Raw genomic sequence first — 20,341 nt, 5'->3', positions numbered from 1 at the left:
AATTATCACCTATTTCTGATAATCTGCCTACAAAATAAGTAAAGGAAAACTAAAACTATGGAGAAAATGTCTTGCCTGTAAGAGAAGCAATAGGGGAAGGAATGCATCTAGGTGAGTTTTCATTATGATTGATTGGTTGAAGAGTGATCCTACTTCAGGCCAGGAAATGGATGATGTCTGAAACCTGTTCATGCAGCATCACTCATTTCTCCCTTGAGGACCCTGTCTGAACTCGGGAGCACTCAGACGTTGACCACGTGGGCTCTAGGGCCAAACTGGCCTCATTCAGATCAGTCGGTGGCCCTTGGTTGGCTACCTGGCCTCCAGGTGATTCCATTGAGCTCCATTTGGTCCCTCTCTCCCTCTTCCAGCTGCAACACCTCTCAGCTCCCCGGAGGGACAATGCACCTTCCCATCTCTGGCCCTTTGCTTACGCAGTCCCTGTCCCCAGATACCTTGAGAGCCACCATTCTGTGCTTGCCAGTTCTGTTTTATTACTCACTGACAGCCTAGTTCACATGTGAGCATGACAGATCCATGAAAAAGAAGAGATTTAGACTGGAAGGCTGGAGGTGTAGAGCCTCTCCCGTGTTTCCAAAGAGAAATAATGATGTGTCTTGACATGTTTCTGGATTTTTCAGTCACATCCAGCCTGATTACACAGACAGCTTTCTCTGAAGTCTTTCTCTCTGTCTCTAAAAGTGATGCCTGTGTCCCTAATCAGAACACTTCTTGGAAAGGTCAGTGAGCTCCTGACCTTCCTCTGGGTTCTCTTAGATTCCATGTGTTAACCACAGATTCTGTCTTGTGACCGTGGCTAATTTGGATAAATGTCAACAGGGAATAAATCCCGTTTCATTGTTTTGTCTGTTATAACTGTTACATTTCTATCTTGCTGCAAATCTTGCTTCGTGCTTACAGTGGCAAAATTGACTACTTCCTCCACAGCCAGGGTGCCTGGGATAGTCGCTGCCTGTCTCGGCCACCTATAGCAGACACAGTCCAGGGTAGCACAGTAACTACTAGACAGCAATGCATCTTTTAGAACTTTGTTTGCTCAAACCAACATTCATGGCAGAATGTTGGGAAAGATTTTAGAAGTGCATAGTACCAATTCTGGGGCTTTTTGAATGTTGTAAAATTTGCTAATAACTGAAGGGTATATGGATTATTTTATTTTTGTTGTTGTTGTTCTTTCCTACAGGTATGGGAAATCGAGACTGGCCTCCAAATATACCAGATTTTAGACCCTCATGGCTTCAGTGTTGAACTGACTTCTGCAGCTATTAATGAAAGTGGATTTCTTTTTGCCACAGGAGCATATAATGGTCAGACTCATATCCAGAATATGGCCTCCCTGTCTTAGTGCCCTGAGAATTTGTGCTAGGAACTCATTAGTTGTGTGGGTTAGAGAGAGCATGAATCAGGCTGGAATATGTCAGCATGCCAGAGAGTGCTCTGCCTTAGTGACTCTTCTCTAATGAGCACCAGAGCCCTGATATCAATACCTGAGATTACATTTATGTTATTGCTTTAACATTTGCAAAAGTCTTTCATGCATATCTCATTCTATCTTTGGTGGGATTTACTTGCATTGACTTGCATTGCATTACTTGCATTGACTCCTTTTGCCCTTTTCGTTTTGGGTACCTTCAGCTAAGAGATGGACATTACATTTAGTGCTTGCTGGTAATATTTTTATTGACAGTAGACTTGAGAACCAGACAAAAATCCAGCCAACATTGTTATACAACACCTAGAATTCTCTATTGGACTTGTTGATATGTCTAAGCTCTTTGGGAACATACACCAGGTCACACTTGAGAGGATGTCAGTCTCCAGTGGTATTAGGTCGCTTGCTGCTCCTTGTGTTATCTATCGAGCATTGTGTAAAACCTTCTGGAACTAAGCACTCCAGCTGCCTCACCTATCATGTCACCTGGGCCTGACCTCCCACAACAGAACTACTTCATCTAGACCATATGGTCAACTTGTATGCACTACTCATGGTTTATTTATTCTAGAGATATGTTTGCCAAAGAAATTCTTGCTTGTAAGCCTGTTGGTGGGGATGTGTGTACATGCTGATGTGAAAGTCTGATTTTTTAAAGTGTGACAGACAATACACATGAAATAAAATCATGAATGCTAAGTGCTGGGGTGTGAATTGGTGCAACTGCTCTGCATGTGGACAATTCTTAAGAAAACAGCCTTCCTGCTCTATAAGCACACTCTACATACATATGAAAATTAGTTGAAATAGAAATTCTGAGCAATGTACACAACTATTATCAGGCATATGCATTAGCAATTCATACAGATGACTAAGATAGTATTACTTTTGGACAAGCAAGTCACATTTCATTATTAGTGCTGGGTGGAGATTTTCTTCAAACTTGGACAGTTTGTCCTCCACAGAGGTAATTGACAAAGGTGCAGAGACATTCTAGGACACCCTGGGAAGCAGGATTCTTCGGGTCTCAGAACAGCTCTGCTCACAAGCCATCAGGTCCCCCTCATTCCCACCGACCCACACACCTAAGCTGAGCAGTACCTCTCCTGGCTCTCTATGTCCCCATTAAATCTGACTGCCAAAGTTCCAAAGTAGCAGGGAATGTGGGCCATGAGACTGTAGTGTCCACATATCCAGGACTGAATGGAAGCATTCCTTCTTTCATTTGTTTGCACGACTGTGTTCCTCCAACACCATAAAGTCCTTGAGGGCAGGAACGATGCCTGTTCACTTTTCATTCCCAGCTACTCGCACAGTGCTGAGTATGTAGGGAGAATTTAGTCAGCGTTTAATGATGTTGTTTGTGAGTAAACAAATGGTAGGAGTTGTGAGTGTTGCTGATAGAGAGTACCTGGCATAAAGGGAGTAAAAGAACACAGTGAGGACATTCCGGATGTCCAGCAAGAGTAAAGCTGGGAAATAAGAAGCAGGAGACAGGGTGGGATTAAGGTTACACAAGGGGAGGAAAGTGATGTGAGGGGCTGTCCACTGGATTCTAAACCTGAGGTGACCCCTAGAAAAGCCTACATGAGACGATTCCTACATGGAGTGATGACCTAGCAACAAACATTCAATAGCCACGCAGTGAATCAAGCCTCCTGGCCCCTCATCAAGTTCCCCTAAATCAAATGATCCAAGTTAATGACAAAGAAAATATGATTTCAGATGTAAAAAGAAACTCAGCACCCCTTTTGCATTTCCTTCCCATGTAACCAATAAAACAACTCAAAGCTTGATAGATTCCTACCTGCTGGAATTCTCTTAAATATTTTATTACCTAGTAAGAGCTAAATTCTTCGAACATGTCAGCACCTTAGGAAATGTGACATTATTGGACTGATCTTTCACTACAGCTGACTACTGTGACATAATATTAGATAAACAGGAAGATATTGGAGGGTATTTAGTGAACTGGAGGACATTGGAAGAGTCAGGGCAGAAAGATCTACTTCATACAGAAAGCTCAGCTAGGAGAGTTTGAGTGTTTCAAAAAACCTGTCACAAATTTCAAAACATTGCCTAGTCCTGCTAATTTGTATTAGCCTGTGACAAATAAAGGCATACAGAGATTCATTTTTTGCACAGCAAAAGGAGACTCACATGTCATAGTAGGAAATAAACATAGGATAAATGGTTGGCAGAAAGCTTTCAATTAGATCAATTTCTTAAAGTGTATTTATTTATTTTGAGAGACAGGGAGAGAGCATGTGTGAGTGGGGGAGGAGCAGAGAGAAAGGGAGAGAGAGGATCCCAAGCAGACTGTTGGCACAGAGCTCTACGCAGGGCTCGATCCCATGAACCCTGAGATCATGACCTAAGCCCAAATCATGAGTTGGACGTTTAACCATCTGATCCACCCAGGCACTCCTAGATCAGTTTTGTCTGAGATAAAAGCCAAGCTTTCTACAAATTATTTTTATCTACATAGTTTTTTTCCTGTGTGCTCAGGAACAATTAAAATCTGGGACTTTGGCAGCGGGCAGGAGATGAAAATGTTGCCTGAAGGGAAAGACTGGAAGGAGGAAGAGCACTGGCTACGGCGCCTGATTTTCCTGAAAGCTCAGGAAAAACACCAGTACTTGATCCTCACGTTGGAGCACAACGGGAAGATCAAAATGATCCAGGTTTGCAATCCCAGTTTTATATTTGTACCCTATGTGCTCTTCTTGGGGAAATCAACGGAGTCCATGGATGATCCCCATTTCACACCTCTCTCACCAGTCATCTGAGGATAACATTTCTCCACGAGTCTTCCTAGGAGGCTCCCAATTAAGAGCATCCTTGTCCAGGTCCAAGCAAAGAACAAAAAAGAATAGATGATCAGCGACAGCATCTCGCCCAGCCAGCATTTGCTGAAGGATTGGTTAGAAGCCCCTGGAACAGGTATCAGAAAGGTGAAACTGACCCACAGCTGCCACCTCAGACATTGTTTATACCCTCGTCCGGGGATAATTCCCTGGCGGAACTGCTCCCCAGCAGTCTCGGAGTAAGGGAGCAATGATTCCCCTGTGTTCTCAGAACTCATAATGCATTCAGCGATGCTCAAGCCACTTTTTCAGTTTGTCACCAAAATTGCTTTGTTTACTTTGAGGTTAACGATGCAATCTGCTCAGGGCCATTTCGGGAGGATTGAGGTAGGCTAATTTATTTTTTCTGCGAGTCTATTACCACCTAAGAATGCTAATGCCTTCTTCATATTTAAAATGAAGGCTAGATCATTTATCCTGGCTACTGAGTGGATCTCTTTCTGCCTGGAACTCGAGGACTCATTGAATTTATTACTCCCTTCTGAAAGCTAAAATCAGAAAAAAAAAATCTTAAATTAGGGAAGCAATCATGAAATTTCAGCATTGATTAAGGTGACTGATGTCCCTGCTGCTGGAAAAAAGGAGTGAAAAACATCCCTGATGCAATATACTCTTCCCATGTTGTCTGAGCAATCCAGATAGCACCATAGAAAGGAATGTTTTAGTTATTATACACTCTACCACATGACAACATACTGATTTCCCTTCTTTCAATTAGTGCAACTGGCCACCAGTATGCTTTTCCTAATATACAGTGTCTATTATAAACAAGCCTTTTTTAACCTTCCAAAAAAACAAAAAAAAGCCTGGTGCTGTTCCCAAGTCAAAATTGGTTTTGGTTTTATTGCAGCATTGTTCATTTTGATTATTCTGGTTCTTCATGTTTCAAAAATCCATAGACTGAGCTTGATGAAGACTGAAAACCTCTCTTATTCATATTTGTATTCCTACTCTGCCCCAAGCAGGTGCTGATTAAGGATTGAGAGAATGAAGAAATATAAGAAACCTTTTATAAGATATGTAATAATTTGTACAAATCTCAAAAATATGATATTAAGTGAAGAAATTTAAAGAATTCATACAGTTTGATAGCATTTATAAATAGGCATAAACAAATATCATTATATGTACACGTATATACATACAATAATATGTAATATATGTATATGCAGAATGCACGTATAAGTTTATGTAGAAATATTAAAACTTCCATAACTAACACTGTATTCAGGTTACTAATTACCTCTGGAGAAGGAAGAAGAAACAGGACTATATTAAAGAGATCTAGACAGAATTTAAGATTTGATAAAGCCAGATGGGGGGTACATCATTGTATGTTCTATTTTTCCTATACCTTTAAAACAGCTCAAAATAAAAAAGTGAATTGAATTTTTCATATACTCACTGTATTTCTATTGAAGGGGAAGGAAGATGATATGTGCCTTATGGTAATATGGGAGCTGCCCAATGTGATGCCTATGCTACAAAGTGGGATTCACACTGTGCATCTGAGGACATCCCCTCAAAATAGGAGCATGACTATTCCTTTCCCACATGTCGAGTTGATAGAGAAAAACTTTTCTCAACGTGCTAATGTAAGTTTCATTTCTTCATTTCTTTCCTTTTATCATGGAAAATTATAAACATACAAAAGTAGAACAATACATTGAACTTTTTTTAAATTTTTTTTTAACGTTTATTTATTTTTGAGACAGAGAGAGACAGAGCATGAATGGGGGAGGGTCAGAGAGAGAGGGAGACACAGAATCCGAAACAGGCTCCAGGCTCTGAGCAGTCAGCACAGAGCCTGACGCGGGACTTGAACTCACGGACCGCAAGATCACGACCTGAGCCGAAGTCGGACGCTTAACCGACTGAGCCACCCAGGCGCCCCACATTGAACTTCTATGTACTAACATGGAGCTTCAGGAATTATGTGTACATGGCCAAACATTCCTTTTTATTCCTACCACTTCCCACAACCACCACAAAAGAATAATTTTGAAGCAAATCCCAGACATTAGGTCATTTCATCCCTAAATATTTCAGTATATATCTCTACATGACAATGACTCAAAAAATGGAAGGACATGGTTATTTTTAAGATATCTTCTAAAATAATTTTTTTTAATTTTTTTTAACGTTTATTTATTTTTGAATAAATAATGAACATGAACGGGCAAGGGGCAGAGAGAGAGGGAGACACAGAATCGGAAACAGGCTCCAGGCTCTGAGCCATCAGCCCAGAGCCCGACGCGGGGCTCCAACTCACGGACCGCGAGATCGTGACCTGGCTGAAGTCAGACGCTTAACCGACTGCGCCACCCAGGCGCCCCTAAAATAATTTTTAAGAAGTCCTTAATATCATCAAATACTTACACAGTGCTCAAATTTCCTAGATTGCCTCATTTTTTTTTTATGGCTTACAAGATTCAAATAAGGTCCATTTGTTGCATTTAGTTGATAAGTGTCTTAAATCTCTTTTAATCTATAAGCATATTTCCATTTCTCTTTTTCCTTTGCAATTTATCTACTGAAGATAGTAAGAATTGGTGCCATAGTTTCCCATTTTCTGGATTTTGCTGATTGCACCCCCTGGTGTAATTTAAGGAGTTCTGTCTGTACTTCCTCTAATCTGGCTTAATTGCATGAGCTTTGATTTTTTTTTTTAATTTTTTAATGTTTACTTATTTTTGAGAGAGAGAGGCAGAGCACGAGAGGGGGAGGTGCAGAGAGAGAGGGAGGCACAGAATCCAAAGCAGGCTCCAGGCTCTGAGCTATCAGCACAGAGCTTGAGGTGGGACTCGAACTCACAAACCGTGAGATTATGACCTGAGTCAAAGTCGAACGCCCAACCAACTGAGCCACCCAGGTGCCCCTGATTTTTTTTTTTAATTAGATTCGATAGATTCTGTCATATACTTCCATTAGGATTCACAAAATGGTTGCTTTAAAAATTAATTAGTTAATTTAAAATCTCTAAGAAAGTATTTTTGTGAGGCACTTGTATCTACTCAGTATGGCAGGAGCACGCGATCATTCCTGAGGGGTACAGTGCGTGACATGTTTCAGGCTGAAGAACACAGAAATAAGGAAGCTGCCCTTGTTCCCATAAGGATTCAGATCGATTGATTTTCTTGAGACTTTATCAATCTTATTTGCTTACTCTAATATTAGCTCAAGCCATTTATACTTTCCAGTTTTTACAAATATAAGTGGTCAGATGCTAAAGAATGCAAGAAACTGAAAATTATAGAGGGAGCAATTGAAGAAAGCCTTAAGGTTTTACTGCTATCATTACTGAAACAAACATAATTTAAGAGAGAATAATATAGCTTGTTTTAAAGAATTTGGAAACTGGGGCGCCTGGGTGGCTCAGTCAGTTTAACGTCCCACTTTGGCTCAGGTCATCATCTCATGGTTCATGAGTTCAAGCCCCATGTTGGGCTCTGTGCTGACAGCTCAGAGCCTGGAGCCTGCTTCGGATTCTGTGTCTCCCTCTCTCTCTCTGCCCCTCCCCCTCTCATGCTCTGTCTTTCTCTTTCTCTCTCTCAAAAATAAATAAACATTAGGAAAATTTTTTTAAAGAATTTGGAAACTATATTATTTCATCCTACATGGAGAGATATTGTATTATTTTCCCTCAAATTTAAATGTTAGTTCAGCTCTACAATTCCAATTCCATTCTTGTTAGTTTAAATGATAAGTAGGTTTCATAGTTTGCTAAAGGACTTGAAATCAAAATATACAGTGACTGTCTCAGGATAACATTACCACATAATGTGTGCCAAAGCTGGAAGAACAGAATGCATCTCCTCAAACACTCATTCTAGTCCCTTTCTTCCAGCTCCACACAATTGGAAACACTAGGTTCAGTTTTATGTTCCTTGTTTGGAGCTAACAAAAGCTGAACAATGATTAATGCACAGTGAACTAGACCTGATGCAATTGGCAAGTTATTACATGGGTAATGAAAAACGCTTACTTTGGAAAAAATGAGAAAAACTTCTGGAATACATTATTGAAGTATAATGAAAGTACCTTTATGGTTATAATAAAAATGTAAATTATCTCTGATTTTGAGCCCTTATGTTTTGTATTTATCATAATTAGCATTTATGGCACTTCTTTTTTGCAACACATTTTGAAATTACTCTATAGATGGAAAGTTTGGAAAAGTCACTTAGGGAAAAAAACTTGGGTTGCGCGTGGAAATTATCTTTCTCTAAAACTCTTCCATTTATGAAGGACTATTTATTGAATACCTACTTTGTATCATGCATTGTTCTTAGCACCAGGATTAACAGGTTGGTGGAATTTGGTACCTATACCTACTTCCCTCTGGCAGCACAGCAGAGAGCTGGGAGGATTAGGTCAGGGGAGTTTCCTAAAAACAATTGCTAAATAGGTCTGAAAGAATTACTAAGATGTATCTTGGCCCAGATAGGGTATCTAAAAGTTTCCAGCAGGAGTTGAGAAGACAAAGTGAATGCCGAGTGGAGGAGATAAAATGAAAAATGTCACAAAAGTAAGAAATTGCATGGTTTGTGAGGAATAACTGCAGGTACCTCAGTGTGACTGAAAGAAGACGGGGAGTGAGAGAAGATGGTGATGGATAGATAGGTAGGGGCTAGATCATGCTCATGGCGTTAAGGTACTTGAATATTGTATAAAAAATAGCCATTGAAGGGCTTTAAATGAGAAATGACATGATCAAATTTGTGGGTAGCACCTTTGATGCTGCTTTGATGACAGTTTATGGTTTTCTTTTTTAAGTTTATTTATTTATGGGGGGGGGAGGGGCAGAGAGAGATGGAGACAGAGAGAATCCCAAGCAGGCTCCACACTGTCAGTGCAGAGCACAACAAAGGGCTCAGTCCCACGAACTGTGACATTATGACCTGAGCCGAAATCAAGAGTCAGACACTTAACCAACTGGGTCACCCAGGCACCCTTTGATGACAGTTTTGAATGGGACATGATTGCAGGCAGAAGATTCAGGCAATAGGCCACTGTTTTTGGTGAAGGAGATAAGGCCATGATAGGATGGTGGAAGGAGAGGTTTCAAACGATCTTTAGGTGGCAAATGTAGCAGAACATGGACTTCATTAATTAGTGATTGATGTTATGTAGTTGGGAGAGGAGGGTCCTGACAGAAAGGAAGGAATCAAGGACAGCATGGAGTTTCCTACTTGAAAGATGGACTGAGGGGGTGCTACCCAGTGAGCTGTAGAATGGAGTGAAGTAACATACTTGAAGGAGGTGAGAAATTATGCATGTTGAGATACCTGTAACATTTCTAAGTAATTAAATATGTAACCCCAAAGCTTATGGGAGGGGACTGAAAAGATCATTAGAACACTGAAATTGGAACAATTATTAAAACATAGATGATGAGATTGCCCAGAGGAGTTGGAAAAAAGAAAAGCCAATGGGCTAGAGCTAAACCCTCAACATATTAATATTTAACAGGTTGGTAGAGTAAGAGGTACCAAGTAGGAAACAGAAAAGGAAGGGTTGTCAGACACAAGCAAAATTAGGAGCCTTATGTCAAAGATGTCAAGAGAGTAAGAAGTTTTAGGAAGGAGAGAGCAATTGAGAGTGACAAGAATAATACACCTATAATCTTTTTTTTTAATTTGAGTATAGCTGACACACAATGTTACATTAGTTTCAGGTGCACAACTTAATGATTTGACAGGTTTATACATGATGCTGTTTTCACCACAATGTAGCTACAAACTGTCCCATTACATTGCTATTACAATATCATCCACTGTATCCTTATGCTGTGACTTACTCATTCCATAACTGGAAGCCTATATCTTCTACTCCCCTTCACCCATTTTGCCCAGTGTCCCACCCCCTTCCTTTCTGACAACCATCAGTTTGCTCTTTGTATTTGTAGGTTCAATTCTGCTTTCTGTTTATTAGTTTGTTTTATTTTTTTAGATTCCACTTATGAGTGAAATCATATAGTATTTGTCTTTCTTAGTCTGACTTATTTCACCTAGAATAATACCTTCTAGGTCCATGCATTTTATCTCAAATGGCATGATCTCATCCCCTATTTCAATTTTAATTTGAGTATAGTTAACATATAGTGTTATATTAGTTTCAGGTGTACAATACATTGATTCAACAATTCCATACATCACCCAGTGCTCATCACCAGTGCAATCCTTAATCTCCACCACCTATCTCACCCATTCACCCACCCACCTCTGCTCTGGTGACCAGCAGTATGTTCTCTATAGTTAAGAGTCTGTTTATTGGTTTCTCTCTCTCTCTCTCTCTCTCTCTCTCTCTCTCTCTCTCTCTCTTTTTCCCCTTTGCTTGTTCATTTTCTTAAATTCCACATAAGAAATCATATGGTATTTGTCTTTCTCTGACTGACTTATTTAGCTTGGCATTATATTGTCTAGCTCCATCCATGTCATTGCAAATGGCAAGATTTCATCCTTTTTTATGACTGTGTAATATTCGTGTGTGTGTGTGTGTGTGTGCACAAGCACTCATGCATGCACACAGGTACACATATGTATGTATACACCACATCCTCCTTATCTATTTGTCTATTGATGGATATTTAGGCTGCTTCTATATCTAGGATATTGTAAATAATCCTTCAATAAGCATATGAGGTACATATATCTTTTCAAATTAGTGTTTTTATTTGGTGTGAGGGGGTAAATACCCAGTAGTGTAATTATTGGACCATATGGTATTTCAATTTTTAATTTTTTGAGGAACCTCCATACTATTTTCCAAAGTGGCTGCTCCACTTTATATTCCCATCAATAGGGCATGAGGATCCCTTTTTCTCCACATCATCACCAACATTTATTTGTTTCTTGTCATTTTGATTTTAGCCATTCTAACTGGTGTGGAGCAATATCTCATTATGGTTTTGGTTTGCATATCCCTGACGATGAGTGATGTTGAGCATCTTTTCCTGTGCCTGTTGGCCATCTGTATAATAGACCTCTACTTTATTTAGATGTCACTCTTCTATGTTCCTAGAAAGTCTTATACATGCCTCCAATACAGCACTTTTAAATTGTACAGGGCTTTATCTTAATACTTTCATGATATGATAAGTTTTGTCCAGGTCACAGACATTCTGTTTGACTTTGTATTTCAGGAACCTAACAGCAGGTGTCCAACAAATAGTTGAAGCAACAATTGAAGAGTGCCAAATAGCACTGGCAATAGAGAGTGCTTAGTGATAAATAGAAAAATTTTTCATAGAGAAGTATGGAGCAGAAGCCAAACAGTGAGTGAAGGGAAAGTTGTAGGGAGGATCAGCCAATATAGACTATTTTTAAGAAGATTGAAGGAAAGAGAAGGAAGGCAAGGGAATCTAATGGTTGGTATGCCAGGTAAGAATAAGTCAAGGCTGGGAAGAAGGAGCCAGTAGTTGAGGAGTATATTTTGTTGTTTTAATGAGTTCAACTAGTTAAAACAAACAAAAAAACAAAAGTCTAATGCAAAATTAAATCTATTTTACTAAATTTCATGCTCTAAATTTTAAAAAATCATAATGAGACATTTTGTTTTAATGATAGAATAACAAACTGTACACATAGCATGTCTCCTGTGGTTAGATACTGTGTTCATGATGGTCCATAAGTCTTTTTGCTTCCTTCTTCAGAATCCTGCCATCCGTATGGAAGTGAACTGCATTGATTTATTGCAAGTAGAAGGATATAATTTGATAGTTGCTGGAACCTTAAATGGTGTGATTATCTTATGGAATTTTGTAAACTCTACTGTCAAAGAAGTGTAAGTTGCATCTTTAAACAATATAAAAGCTGTACTGCAAAAGAGCCAAAATAACATTCAATATTTTTTTTATTTTTTAAATTTTTTAATGTTTCTTTATTTTGAGGGGGGGAAGGCAGAGAAAGAGGGGGGCACAGAATCTGAAGCAAGATCCAGACTCTGAGCCTTCAGCACTGAGCCCGATGCAGTGCTCAAACTCATGAACTGTGAGATCATGACCTGAGCCAAAGTCGGGCACTTCACCAACTGAGCCACCTGGGTGCCCCACATTCAACACGTTTTTTTTTAAATTTTATTTTTTACATTTATTTATTTTTGAGACAGAGAGAGACAGAGCATGAACAGGGGAGGGGCAGAGAGAGGGGGGGACACAGAATCGGAAGCAGGCTCCAGGCTCTGAGCCATCAGCCCAGAGCCTGACGCGGGGCTCGAACTCACGGACGGCGAGATCGTGACCTGAGCTGAAGTCAGACACCTAACCGACTGATCCACCCAGGCGCCCCTCAACACGTTTTTAAAAACAATAAGTCAGTGGTATAACAGCGGTGATGCTCTCAAGAGAGGCTTTTCTGGAAGTTACATTCATGAGATTTGTTCTGCATGTCCAAATCCCAGAGTAATATGAATAAAAGGAAACTTAAGTATTCATATTCCCAAGTCCCTTGACCTTCACTCTTTTCCCTCTAGTACACGCTTTCATGTGTGATCCTGTCCTAATTTATAACCTACACAACAAGTTAAAATATGTATATATTTTAAATTTTTGTAATGTTTATTTATTTTTGAGAGAAGACAGAGAGAGACAAAAATAAATGTTTATTTATTTTTGAGCGGGGGAGGGGCAGAGAGAGGGAGACACAGAATCCAAAGCAGGCTCCATGCTCCAAGCTGTCTGCACAGAACCTGATGTGGGACTTGAACCCATAAAACCACAAGATAATCACCTGAGCTGAAGTTGGCACTTAACCGACTGAGCCACCCAGGCACCCCTAAAATATATGTTTTAAACACTAATCTCCCTAGAGCTTTAAACACACATATCTGGCGATGACCATCTGGGTCACCAGCAACACCCTGAAAGAACAAAACTGTGTCCCAGTCTTCCCCTCTCCCATGCATCTCCTTTTCCTGTATTCCCAGTGATACCACCATCTGCTCAGTCACCAAAGTCAAATGGTGAGTAGCATTCTACATGGGTTTTCTTTTTATTCACCACTGCAACGTGTGCAGTGCATTATAGGTCAATGCTAACAAGGGGGTGGCATATGCAATTAAATAAATAGATCTCAGCCAATCAGATATGCCCTGCACCATAGCCAAAAGCTTTACCCACTCCCTGCTATCCATTTCTAAATATTCTTACCATTGTCTGTAAAGGAAGTAATGTAACATTGGATTATTTGCTACGGATAGGTTGTAGATAACAAACTCTCCCCAGTTCTGTAATTGGGCCATAAGCAAGGGCCATGTGTAAACATCCTGTATCAAGGGAACTTGCAGTGTTGTACTTTGAGGTACAAGGTGGTCAAGAACCTTAGTGAATGAATAAAAATAACATCAATCTATCTAAGCATTCAGAGGAAGGAAAGAGGGAGAAGAGCATTAGAAAGGACAAGAGGAAAGAGGAAAACAAGAAGAAACCTCTGCTTCTCTATTTACAGTGCCTTAAACACTCCTGGTCCATCTGGACCCCAGACCCCTTTCCAGTGTAAGTCTGAGCCTTTACCTTTAACCAACGTTTGAGGGGACATAGTCCTCTCTTGTTTGGATCCTGGATTTGTTCTCCTTTGAACCATTCATTGACTTCTCCCTCTGTACCTCAGCCAGTGTTCTCTTGGGTCCTGCCCTAGAATTCCTGTCACCCTCCTGTTCCTTCCTTTCAACACTTGCCCTTGGGCTTTCTCATGACTGTAGACTTGTCACTTGATACCCATATCAATATGCACTGTGTGGTTCTTCAGCCTCTTATTAAAGCAGTTCTCATGCTGTGTCAGCTTGTGCGTGACTCACTACAAAAGGAAAGCAGAGAGACTGTAGTCCTGCTGCCACAACATCAGGAGGGAAGCTCTCCTGAGAATATTCCCAACTTGAAGGAGGAGATGCTCCTTGTTGAAGTGCTAGTATTTTGCAAAGCGATGCATGTGAATCCAGCACTCAGTCAGAGGAAAGTAACAGTATGGTGAGCCATACATCATGTTCCCTTCCCATGAGAAGATGATTATACACAAGTAAGTGACTTAGAATCACTTTAGTATTTTGCAAAACATACAATTTAGTACAGAACTGTCTAATGTAACTTGGGTCCAGCTTTCAAAAGCTCTAAAGTTGAAAGTGGTTTCCATATTCATGGTGGAAGCCGTCTCTACCTCTGCTCAAATTTGCCTAAGATCCCTTCACCAGTCAGGAGACCTGGCCTTTCTCTTCCTGTTCAAAGTCTCATGCTTTTGGGGGGGCCCAAACTGGAAATTTGCCACTCCACTTACTCAGAGTAGAATTCTATTCTTCAAACTTTCTGAAACTTCCAGGAGGTTATATGATGTATTAGTAGAAGGCTAGACCTGCTAATTGGATTAAAAGACTTTTAAACACTGAGTTGGTCGTGTGGTTACACAGGGCTTTATTAAGGGAGATAGGTTCCAACTCTACCCCTCTAGGTTTTCTCTTCGTGTTCAGTGCTGCAATTCCAGCATTGCAGGAATTGATTAGCTCTTCATGGGATGTATAAGTAATGCAAGTTGCCTAACTTGTAAATGTTTATCATGTAAATGTATGCTTCACTCCCAGGTACAGACCTGAAAATTGCTTCAAGGTGGACCCTGATTTGGATCCCAAACGCTTTAGAATCAATGACATACTGTTCCTCTTTCGACCCCCTGAATGTGCAAGGTAACTCAGTACTTACTGATGAATAAATACTGTCTGGGACTTATGCGGGTGATGTAAAAAGAGTTCTCCTTATCCCAGCACTAAGGAAGGTACAACTGAGGGAAGACATAAATTGGGAATGCTACTTGGCTTAAGCTTTCTTTCCTGCTACTATCTTTTGTAGGTAGGTGGTTCTCTGGGATCTGATTTGCTGTGTGGGGCTCTCATTTCCCTTACCATGTCAGCCTCACAGCAATCTCTACACTAGTAGAAGAGGTAGAAAGTGCCCACTTGACCACACTCGTGGCCAAAATAAGGAAGGACTTGCAGGGCAAATTTAAACCTATAGCAGAAGGTTTCATATGACATCTGCTAAAACTGAGCCATCTCCATTCATTTCTGAGGGGGAAGGACATTGTTTTCTAAATATTTAAGAAAAACTATTTTTTCTGTCTAGATGCACTTCAGAGTTTTGATTTTCAGGCAACATGTAATGGGAAAGGAAATGAGAAAGCAAAGGCTTCCGTGTTGGTTCTGAGTCACCCAGCAGTGAGCAAGAATGCACCACCTTCCCTACCCCTTGACTTGAAATTGCCTTAACTGAGACTACTTTGAAGACTTGTTCCATATCAGTGCCCTCACTGGAACCTAGGTCACTTTCCAGTTCATTCCAGCAGAGCACGGCCGAGACAACCAGGCTAGAACCGGGAATTGCAGAGCAGAGCAGGGGTTAGCCAGGCCCACCCCCCAACTCTGCTCCTGCCATTTCAGTGTCAGCTCCTGGGAATACATCTAGCCCTGAGCAGTGGTACAGGGCACATTTTTATTTCCCAGACCCAGGCAACATTAAATCTTAATTACTGAGGCTCCCCAACAGCATCTACCAAAACCAGACACATGAACATTTGTAACCCAAGATAGAAAGTATGATTTGTTTCTTGAGTGGCTCAGTATCCATAGATGATGAGAGAAGTAACCTATTGAAATTAAAGCAGAGAAGAGCACACTTTGTGTAGGATGGAATATCTTAACTTTCCTTCCTTGGGCTTTTCCCTCTTCCTGTAGGAGATCAAGTCAGGATTCTGTGTGCTCCTCATCACAATGTGATTCTAGTAAAGGTCCACAGAGTAGCAAGGTAAGCAACAAATAGAAAGAGTGTGTCTTCCTGTTATATCCAATGTTGGTTTAGAAATAGTGATTGGCCCCACTTGAGATGCTCTTTTGAGAGAAGGTCAAGGTGGAAAAACTCTGTATGTACATGCATGTGTAAAATCTTTTTTTTGGTATTTTCAAGGTTTTCATATCGGAAAATAAACCATACATATAAATAAAATACATTACATATGCTATCTTTACAAAATAATAAATCAATTTTAGACAACCTCTTTTGCTAAAAAGTATTACATACATTACACAGGGAAGAGACGACACACAGAGTAATACTGTGGTTTTCAAACTCTGTTCTCAGTCCATAGATTTGGCACATTACATCTCTAGTAGGATTTTGTTTTATTTTGTTTGAATAGTTTTTATGTTTATTTATTTTTTGAGAGAGAGAGAGAGAGTTGGGGAGGGGCAGAGAGACAGGGAGACAGAGAATCCGAAGCAGACTCCAGGTTCTGAGCTGTCAGCAGAGCCTGACCTGATGGGCTCGAATTCATGAACCATGAGATCATGACCTGACCCGAAGTTGGATGCTTAATGAACTGAGCCACCCAGGCTCCCCTGTAGTAGGATTTTGCTTTAAAGGAAACTTTTCCCTGGAAAAATTATTTTAAAATGACTAGCATGATGAAAAGAATAAACTCACAAGGATGTAAGAGTCAGACAGACTTGTGCTTCAATCAGGTGCTCTGATTAGCTTTAGAGACATCACCTAATCTCTGAGTTTTGTTTCTTTATCAAATAAAGTCTAATTCACATGGTTGCTAATAGAACTGGAGATCATGTACACCAAGAACATGGCATGCATTACACACATAATTACTCTCATTGTTATGCCTTCCCTACGCCACTAGCATGTTGTGTTACAGATACCATATTTATGAACATGACAATCTCTGCAATATACTTTTTAAAATAATTAATTCAAAAACAACTTCAGGGGTGCTTGGGATAGCTCAGTCAGTTGAGTGTCAGACTCTTGATTTTGGCTCAGGTCATGACCCCTGAGTTGTGGAATCAAGCCCCACATTGGGCTCTGCACTTAGCATGCAGCCTGCTTAAGATTCTCTCTCTTTTTCTCTGCCCCTCTCCCCCAGTCTCTCTCCTTTTCTCTCTCTCTCTCTCTGAAATAAAAAAATAAAATAAAATAAAAACTTCAAAAAGAATGCTGAGAAATGTAAAATTATCAGAGAACAAACTGATGGTTGCCAGGGGGAGAGGATGAGGGATGGGCAAAATAGGTGCAGCGGAGGGGGAGTTACAGGCTTCCAGTTATGGGGTAAATAAATCCCAAGAAAAAAGATATAGATAGAGCATAGAGAATATCGTCGGTACAGTAACAGCATTGTATGGGGACAAATGTAGCTACACTTGTGGTAAGCATGGCATAACTTAAAGACCTACCCAATTGCTGTGTTGTAACCTAAAACTAATGTAACGATGTAACATTGTGTGTCAGCTATACTCAAATGTTTAACAATTTAAAAAAGTGTAAATGCACCTGAAGAATCTAACTCATCCAGTACCTCTCATTTCCTTACAATGTCACGGAAATGCTTTCTCTTTTTCTCCCCTAATTCAGGGGAGCAAACAGAGCATACACGACACTGAGGTTAAACGTAAGTATGAGATCACCTCTCTTTCTTGTAACAATTTCTTGTTCTAGAATAGTCTTATGAATATACATTATATCCTTTCTGTGGCTAAATGTTAAGGAGTTGGTATAAGATTCAGTAGTCTAAGAGGCAGAATTTCCATTATGGTGATGCTGTTTTAAATACTAATTCTAGATTTTTAAAAATCCAATGCATTACTGAGCTTCTTAGTCTTGAGTCCATTTTCCTAAAACTTATACTAGATTCATAAGCCATTTGGGATGTGTAAGACTTACACTGGGTATATATCTAGTTTTAGCTGTTATATACAACGTGGAGGCTTTTGTAATAAGATGAAAAATAATTTCTTCCCCCCAGTGATCTAGGATTCTATTTGTTAATGCTTTTTTTGTTCTCTGCCTTGAGTGAAGTTATCTGAGGTTGAAAAAAATATTCTAGGGAAAAGAATGTGTTGTCTTACTATTTTCCTACCTGGCTCCTCTTTTATGTTCTAAAAAATTTGTAATTCCAAGTATTGCAAACACCCATGGTAGCTCGTTAACTTTCCTGTAGGTGAACAAACTGATGTCACAATGGGAGAGCAACATCCAGTGGACAAAAAACATCCTGGAGGCACCAATTTAATAGAAGCTCAGCCCCCTATCATTGTCAGTGCTCATGAGGATGGACATCTTCGTTTGTGGACTATGGAGGTGATGGGACCCATTGTTTACCTGGAACAGCAGAGAATGAGAAAGATAAAAGTATTATGGAATGAATCCTAGCCTTCTAAGGTTCCAGAGAACATCCAATTCTAGTATTTTTCAACCTTCTAACAAATTGTGGTTCCTCAGCCTTCTCACTGAAAGTGCGACTCAAACATTACAATAGGACAGTTCTGTAACTCGGGTCAAATGATCAAAACTTCTAAGTTAACTATTTCAAATCTTTCTTTTCTTTAAATTGAGCTATGAGTACATGCCACTAACTATTTCATTGGATATTTAAATAACATTAGAGGATATTAATGATGTATTACAGTAAAAGAATATAAGAACACTCAAATATTGAGTATGTATAAATTTTTAGTTATCTAAACTATTGGAAGAAGTTATTACATTGTACTGAGTGTCCTTAAGTATTTTACAATGAAAAAATAGCTTTTATTTCCCAGAAGATTTTAAATGACTTGGAGCGGAGGGTGGCAGAGTTTAAAACTAGGAAGACAGAAATGATGGAAGGAAGGATCTTGATGGAAGGTGCTGATAACAATGAAATCAACAGAGAGGCAAGAAATCACTAGAGAGGCAAGTGAGAAAAGAGCCACCATTTTGTATGGCAGATAGTGAGACCCAGTGACACAGAATAGCGCAGGCGTCTGCTGGGTAAAACGTCCAGGTCTGTCAATAGATCGTAGCGTGTAAGTGGGAAAATCTTGGTTTGAAAATACAAACTTTTTGAAACAATTTTTAAATTTCATTTTAGAGAGAGAGAGAGAGAGAGACAGAGCAAGTGGGGGAGGGGGAGGAGGTAGGGAGAGAGAAAGAATCCTAAGCAGGCTCACATCCAGCACTGAGCCTGATGTGGGGCTCGATCTCACGACTGTGAGATTATGACCTGAGCTGAAATCAAGAGTTGGTCACCACCCAGGTGCCCCAAAAATACAAACTATCATTAACAACTTTTCCTGAGAGTATCTTGGTATTGGAGCAATGCCTTTTTTTTTTTTTTCTGATAGAGAAATAAGAGGGACAGAAGGAAGATTATACCCAAATAAATCTCAGGAAATGATTAGCAGACTCAAATTCTCTCTTCTTTTTTTTTTAATGTTTATTTATTTATTTATTTTGATGAGTGGGGGGAGCACAAGCAGGGGAGGGGCAGAGAGAGGGAGAGAGAAAGAATCCCAAGCAGGCTCTATGCTGTCAGTGCAGAGCCCCATGTAGGGCTGGATCCCAGGAACCATGATATCATGACTTGAACCAAAATCAAGAATCAGATGCTTAACCAACTGAGCCACCCAGGTGCCCTATCAAATTCTCTGTTCTTGGGTGCCTGGGTGGCTCAGTCGGTTGAGCATCCGACTTTGGCTCAGGTCATGATCTCGCAGTTGGCAAGTTCGAGCCCCTCATAGGGCTCAGTGCTGACAGCTCAGAGCCTGGAGCCTGCTTCAGATTCTCTCTCTCTCTCTCTCTCTCTCTCTCTCTCTCTCTCTCTGCCCCTCCCCTGCTCATACTCTGTCTCTCTGTGTCTCAAAAATAAAATTTAAATTAAAAAAAAATTTAAATCTCTCTTCTGAAGCAGGGATGTTTATTGTCTAAGTGAGGCAGTGCTTGTGGAAAATCCTTCCTGGTGCTGACTTATCCTAAGCACTGAAAAATAATCTGCTGAATTTGAATCTCCTACAATCTCTTTATCTTGCACCAATTTTCAAAATAGATATGTCTGAAAACGTAAGTGCAATATTACTGGTTGAGATACACTTAAACAAGTGAGATACACTTAAACCTGAAAAGAATGTTTGTTTAGAAGGGGAATATGTACCTGGAAAAGAGTTCTGAAGAAGTTCATGGAAAGGGTCATGGAAGTGCAAGAAACAACCCCCAAGAATA

General features: G+C 40.0%; 1 protein-coding gene across 2 annotated transcripts in view; it reads left to right on the top strand.

The window, feature by feature from the left end:
• Positions 1-20,341, top strand: part of WDR64 (WD repeat domain 64) — a 151,030-nt gene that overhangs the window by 107,247 nt on the left and 23,442 nt on the right. For both annotated transcript variants that reach the window (XM_047840593.1, XM_047840594.1), the window contains 8 exons: positions 1,205-1,328; positions 3,962-4,137; positions 5,742-5,915; positions 11,975-12,105; positions 14,890-14,991; positions 16,036-16,105; positions 17,717-17,753; positions 18,303-18,442. In XM_047840593.1, the coding sequence (XP_047696549.1) occupies positions 1,205-1,328; positions 3,962-4,137; positions 5,742-5,915; positions 11,975-12,105; positions 14,890-14,991; positions 16,036-16,105; positions 17,717-17,753; positions 18,303-18,442 (954 nt within the window). The remainder of the gene's footprint in view (positions 1-1,204; positions 1,329-3,961; positions 4,138-5,741; positions 5,916-11,974; positions 12,106-14,889; positions 14,992-16,035; positions 16,106-17,716; positions 17,754-18,302; positions 18,443-20,341) is intronic.

This window comes from Prionailurus viverrinus, chromosome F1, assembly GCF_022837055.1.
Source record: "Prionailurus viverrinus isolate Anna chromosome F1, UM_Priviv_1.0, whole genome shotgun sequence".
In the NCBI taxonomy this organism is placed as follows: Eukaryota; Metazoa; Chordata; class Mammalia; order Carnivora; family Felidae; genus Prionailurus; species Prionailurus viverrinus.
This window is presented reverse-complemented; position numbering and strand designations above follow the sequence as displayed.